Here is a 7,065-nt window from a genome sequence, read left to right on the forward strand (position 1 = left end):
TAGAGCACTGACAGTTTTGGGAAACCACTTAACGCGGGACCTCCCTTCGACGGGGCTGGGACCCCGCATAATTTGGGTCTTTGATTGCTTCACCAAATTATTGAATTCAACAAAATTGTTGACAAAATCGAATCAGGGATCAAATATTTAATATTTAAAATAATCCACATAATGCAATAAAATACATTATTTCCAACCTTCCGCACCGACCAACCATGCCTGTATCCAAACGTTCCATTGTTACTAAAATTTATATTTAAAACGCGCAGTCCATAAGTATTTTATAAATTTTTTTAAATTTAAATTTAAGTTATCTGAAATATTAAATTTATTTAAATATTTAAAAATATAATTTAAACATTGAATTGAGACTTTTGTGATCCATATCAAATTTTTGAAGATTTTTCGGCGAAAATCACATAGAGAAACTTTTGTCCAGGCGTTTCGAACCAACCAGTGTGGTTCATCGTCAGGACAAGTTGAATGCGCAGATCTCGCTATGTACTTTAAATAGATAGGGCAGAATATCCAATGACTCAAATTTCTCGATAAAGTAACAGCTAGAAAGACAACAGCGCGACCGGATAACGACTAGTTTGACAATGATAAGGGGTATTATATATATATATATATATATATAAATTATTTCTTAAAAAAAAATTCGGTTATTAATATATAATAGAATAAATAAACTAATAAATATATAATAGAATAAGTAAATTAATATATTATAATAAGTAAATCATAAAATAAATTAATTTCAAATATATTAATAAATCTAAATTAATTTAAAATTGTTAAAAATATATAATAGAATAAGTAACTTAATATACTATACTAAGTAAATCATAAAACGATTAATTTCAAATATATTTGTGTGTTGTTATTTTCCGGAGTTTTCGCATCCATGATTTGTTTGTTCGAGCCCTCCAAATTAGAGTAATAGTTAATTATATTTATTAAAATATAATATTAATAAATATTTGTCAAAAAATTAGAGAATTCAAGAGTTGGAAATATAAAAATTAATTCATGGTCTATTTAAGGGTGAAAAATAGTATATTAGTTTTAAATAATTAATAATAAAATAGATTAATTTTAAATTAAATTTATGTAAATTAAGTTAAAAAAAAAAGAATAATAATAATAATAATAATTTTACCATATTAAAAATAAATTCAAATTAGAGTCAATTTTTGCTGCTGCTGCTGTGCGCGCGCGCGCCTGAGCCTGCCATCGAACCCCTGCTTTCTTGCAACAGCTTGATCGACCAGCATCATGGATCCTCCGGATCCGCCCAGTGGGGATCCGGAGCTACAGAGGGCTTTCTCAAATCTGGTTAAATCTCTTCCTCAGCAAAGACCTAGACCAACAGCAACGAAATTTGTGAAGAAGCTAGATATTTTACAGGAAGTTCATTTGCCTCCGACCATTCCTCGCATGGCAGCCATTTCCTTAGCAGAGAAAGGATTAATCGGGCAATTTACAGGACTGTGGCCTTCCCCCAAAACAGTGCAAAGGTGGGTTGAACGGAACTGGTCGGACAAGATTCAAGGCAAAATATCCATCAGATTCTGTGGTAGAGGATACTTCACCTTTCATTTCGAAACTAAGGAGGACAAGGATCTAATCTTCAGAAACGGACCTTACTTTATGGACTCCAGGGGTCTCTATCTCAACAAATGGACCCCGGATTTCGATCCAGAGCTAGACATACCAAGCGCAGTTCCAGTCTGGGTCAGGCTGCCCCATCTTCCTCTTCACTGCTGGGGCGACGATTCGGTCAAAGCAATAGGAAACGCGGTCGGAAAATACATAGATCGCAGTGAACCCAAAGACAACATGCAGGCCTGTGCGCGGATTTGTGTTGAAGTTGATCTGGGGCGTGGACTGCCGGAAGCCATCAAACTGAAAGTAGACGACTGGTGCCACATTCAGCAGCTGGATTATGAACAGATCCCCTTCAAATGCAAGGTATGTCACGAATATGGACATTTTGCAAATAGATGTACTAAAATCATAAATGTAGAATCAGAAGAGCAAGAAGGGCAATGGGAAACTGTTAAAAGGAAAAAATCATCGCCCCCTCAGAAACCATCGGACTCTGAAGCCCCTGGGCTTTCCCACCAACACCCCTCCAATCTTCATTCAGCCCACCAGCTCCCTTCCTCTTCCTCCCAACAACCTCCTCTCCATCACCCCTCCTCTCCCCCTCGATCTGCGGATCCCTCCATTCCTCCATCTTCTAATCCTTTCGCATCTCTCACTGAGGAAGATTCCGACCCCTCATCTGATCCTCCTCTCCATCCCTCTCCCCCTCACATTTCTCAACCCTCCCCTGATACCCCCTCTGCCAGAATAACCAGAAGTTCTTCAAAGGATCATGGAGCGCCCAGTGATGTTCCCAAAAAAGGGCCTGGCAGAAAATCGGCCAAACAGCAGAGAGAAGAAAGCACTCAGAAAGATATCGCCATGGGCTCTCAGACTCCTATAGAATCCTTTATCCTTGGACACTCGGATAAAGAAAACAATACCAAAGGCAAAGAGAGGCGAGCACCTCTCCATGTATCTGGTAAATCATGATGAAAATGCTATCCTGGAACAGTAGGGGACTAGGGCACCCCTCCAAGATAGCAGCCCTTAAGGATTTAATCCAAAGTGAAAAGCCTGAAATCATCCTTGTTCAAGAAACAAAGCAGGATCAATCTGAAATCAATAGAGTCATCAGCCAGCAAAAGCGTTACAGTGGTTGTGCAAGTGAAGCAAGAGGAGCCTCAGGTGGCATCCTAACAATGTGGGACAGTAACAAATGGAGCTGCAATTCCACCAAAATACATCAGAACTGGATCAGCGTTAATCTAGAAAGCAAGGAAGATGGAACAACGGTAAAAATCTACAATATTTATGCTCCGAATCATTACAGGGAGAAGGAAGTGTGCTGGAATACTTTGGAATCAAATATAGAAGAAGAACAGGACAATAATCTCATTCTTGCAGGGGACTTCAATTTGGTTTTGCATGCCAACGAAAAAAGAGGGGGAAACTTCAACCCAGACCCTTTCAGAAACCGTCTTGAGAACATTATGCAGGATCAAGATCTGATCGATATCAAACCCAAGAACCGCAGGTATACCTGGAGCAACAGACGATTAGGAGCTGGCAACATCATGGAGCGCCTTGACAGGTTCCTCATAAATATAACATACCTATCCACCTTCACCACTGGCCAGTCAAACATTCTTAATGTCTCCGCCTCTGATCATTATCCAATAATACTTACTCTGCACAGACATTGCCAGCTAGGACCTCTTCCTTTCAAATATTGTTCTCTCTGGAATCGTATCCCTGCAGCAAAAGACGCGGTGTGGCAGGCTTGGACCCAACATGTAGAAGGCTCCCCGACTTATATCTGGGAGACAAAATTAAAGAGAACAAGGCAGGCTTTAAAACACTGGGCAAAGAGCAACTACCAAGAGCCCGAGTTGAGTAAAAAGAAAATTAAGAAAGATCTTGAGGAAGTGCAGCAAAATATTGAAGTCTTTGGGCTTTCCCAGCAAGCCAAAGAGAACGAAATAAGACTTTATACCCAGCTGAAACAAACTATAAGGGATGAAGAAATTAAATGGAGACTGAAGTCAAGGCAGCTGTGGCTGCACGAGGGAGACAAAAATACTTCATATTTTCATAAGCAGGCTACAATCAGAAAGGTTCGAAATACGGTGAGCACAATTAGGGATAGCGATGGGAATAGCTACAACACCCAGGATTCCATAAAAGAAGCAGCCACCAATCACTTCAAAAATCTTTTGACAGAGGAAAAAAGTGAGGAGGATTACACAAGTTTACTTCAGCACATGCCTAAAGCTGTCACCCAAGAAACAAACAGCAAGCTCACGCAAGAAGTAGAAGAAGAAGAAGTTCAAAAAGCAGTATGGAGTCTTCACCCAGACAAAGCTCCAGGACCTGATGGGTTTCCAATCAGTTTTTACAGAGAGTACTGGCAGATGATCAAAAAAGATCTTTTAAAGATGATACGATGGGTTTTACAGAAAGGCAAAATGGGGGGGCTCACCAACTCAACCCATCTAGCCTTAATTCCAAAAGAGAACAGACCCTCCACCTTCTCAAGGTTTCGACCAATATCCTTATGCAATTCTGCATACAAAATAATTACAAAAATTCTGTCAACCAGACTTAAGCCTTATCTCTCCTCTTTGATCTCAGAAAACCAAGGGGGCTTTCTCCCCAATAGGCACATCTCTGACTCCATTCTTCTTGTGCAAGAGGCCATTCACTCAAGCATAAGCAGAAAGGAGAAAGGGTTTGTCCTAAAGCTGGATCTTGCCAATGCCTTTGATAGGGTTAGGCACTCCTTTCTGCCTGCACTCCTTCATAAAATGGGATTTGACCCCTCCTTCATCAATATGATCAAAGCCTGCATATCGAACCCATGGATTTCCCCTCTGATCAATGGGAGACCTTGTGCTGCATTCCAATCCTCTCGAGGCCTAAGACAAGGCTGTCCCCTGTCCCCATACTTATTTATCCTCATGGCTGAGTCTCTTAGCAAAATCTTGGATTTCAACCAAAGAATAGGCCTAATCACTGGCATCAAATTTGAGCAAGGTACAAAGAACATCAACCATTCCCAATTTGCTGATGATACCCTCTTGATTGGAGGGGCGTCCACCACTATTGCAAGGCGCTTCAAGACGATATTAGATCAGTTCATGGAATACTCAGGAGGGAAGGTTAATCAGTTAAAAAGTTGTATTTATGGGTGGAACACATCAGAACACACCATCCACAGCATTGCAAAAATTCTAGGAGTCTCATACAAGATAAACTGGAACCACTTCACATATCTAGGGATGCCGGTAAGTATGGGACCTTTGAAGGCTGATACTTGGAACGAAATCCTTGACAAAATAAAGAGAAAAATCCAACAATGGGGATCTATGTGGCTGAATCCAGCAGGTCGCCTGGTTCTACTAAAATCAGGTTTGGCTTCTCTACCTATTTATCGTTTCTCTTTGTACCAAGCTCCAATGGTCTTCCACCAAAAAATGGAAAGAGCTCTCAGGTTTTTTTTATGGCAAGGAGGGAAAACGGAAAAAAGAAAGTGTTCAATCTGGTCAGTTGGAAGAATGTTATTCAATCTCAGGAGAAAGGAGGACTTGGAATAAGATCTCCAAAACTGCTGAACTTAGCTCTTGGAGCTAAAATAATCTGGAGAATGATTACAGGGGCCACAGCCTGGTGGAAGACGGTTCTTGAAGCAAAATACCTGAACAGCTCTAGGCACCAACTCCTGGACACTAATATTCCCAATAGAGACAGCACAAAAATTTGGCAGCTCTGCAAGAAAGCCATACCCTTTTTGTCACAGAATACTTCAAAGGTCCCAGGAGGAGGGAGCAGCATCAACTTTTCCACTGACCGCATATTAGGACAGCTTCCCATTGGATCAAATCTGGAGGCAACTCCTGCCATAAACTGGCTTAACAGCAGAGGTATATGGAGCTTAGCCCAAATTTCGCAATGGGACAACCACTCTCATGCATGGACAGGTTGGACTTTACCGAATTACCCCAGAGAGATAGAGGCAAGCATCACAACTTTCAAGAACCTTCTACACAATAAAGCTCCAACTCAAAAAGGCAAGCAAGATGGCTACCGTTGGGATCCAACGGGAACCCAATACACGGCCAAAGCAGGTCACCAACACCTCTGTGACAACATCTTTCCACAGGAAGTATGGAGTCAATGGAAACTGGTGTGGAGAGCAGAAGCGCCCCCTAAAGTCAAATTCTTTTCTTGGCTCCTCCTGAAAGGGAAGATACTAACAGCAGAAAATTTAAGGAAAAGGGGTATAATGGGACCGTCAAGATGCCCAAATTGCTGTAAAGCAGAAGAAACAATACAACACCTGTTTATAGATTGCCAGGTTGCTGAAGAATGCTGGAGTCAGATGGCCACAATTGGGGAAATAACATGGGAGCCCAAGACAACTATTGCAGAAACTGTTTATAATTGGAAAAAAAATTGTCCATGGAAAGGGAAGAAGAGCAACTTGACACAAAGGATATGGAACATCATACCCTTGACCCTTCTCTGGCGCATCTGGTTGGCGAGAAACGGGAAGGTCTTTCAAGAGAAAGGATGCAATACCAGAGCCATGTGTCATAAGGCAAAGACTTTAGCGGTGGAGGCAATTTTAGCCCACTCTCAAGGCAAGATCGAGGTTACCAACTACAGCATCGAAGAAAGAAACTTGATCAGCTATGCCCAAAGGATTACAAGTAGCACTCAGGAGTCAAGACAAGAAAGGATTCAACCGAAGGAGACAAGCATTGTCTGGAAGCTGAGGTTAAAGGAAGCGGATTTTGCAATCTGGTTGGGTAACTGTAATAGGTTCTACATGTTCTTCGATGGCGCCTCAAAATCAAATCCAGGCCAAGCAGGTGCAGGGGGCCTTATCTGCAATGCTAACGGCGAGACAATTCTTCAATTTGAATGGGGATTGGGAGAGTTATCTAATAACAGGGCTGAGGGATTGGCTCTGTATCAGGGTCTCACTCAATTGATCAAGATAGGAATAAAGAAAGTAATAGTCTTCGGCGATTCAGCAATCATCATTAGACTGATGGCTCTGAGGCAGAGCACGCCAAACATTCTATTGCAACAGATAAATTGCAGGAATCAGATTCTTCACGACCTGCTAGAAGAAGTCCGATACTATCACATTCTTCGTGGGCTGAATAAGGAAGCTGACAAGGGTGCCAACAGGGCATGTGATCGTGCCAAAGGTAGTCTTCGCTGTAATAACACATCATCCTTCCATCCGTTACCATGAACGTCACGCAGCTAGTCAAAGCCTGGTGTACCGTAGTTAATAGAATCTATGACTGCAGGAAAGCAATCAGTGCAGGAGACAGAGTAGGTATGGTAGATAAGACTTATACCAGAATTCAGATAAGGAAATCTATTCAGCGCAGGGGAATCGGTCATCGAGCAGGGGAAAATCGTCCTAACAATCAGATCCTAGATGCAGGCCAAGATATG

The 7,065-nt window shown here is 41.5% G+C and overlaps 1 protein-coding gene across 1 annotated transcript; it reads left to right on the top strand.

Annotated features, from left to right (window-relative positions):
- The first annotated feature begins 1,278 nt into the window (after nt 1–1,278).
- LOC149176920 (uncharacterized) lies at nt 1,279–6,856 on the top strand. The gene is made up of 5 exons (XM_089421610.1): nt 1,279–1,825; nt 1,874–1,974; nt 2,092–2,549; nt 2,606–4,877; nt 5,165–6,856. The coding sequence occupies exons 1-5, from the start codon at nt 1,279–1,281 to the stop codon at nt 6,854–6,856; spliced, it is 5,070 nt and encodes a 1,689-aa protein (XP_089277736.1).
- The last annotated feature ends 209 nt before the right edge of the window (nt 6,857–7,065 follow it).

The sequence above is a fragment of the Pinus tabuliformis genome, chromosome 4_1 (assembly GCF_031772625.1).
Source record: "Pinus tabuliformis cultivar Carrire ecotype Pingquan chromosome 4_1, CPIR1, whole genome shotgun sequence".
Classification (NCBI taxonomy): Eukaryota; Viridiplantae; Streptophyta; class Pinopsida; order Pinales; family Pinaceae; genus Pinus; species Pinus tabuliformis.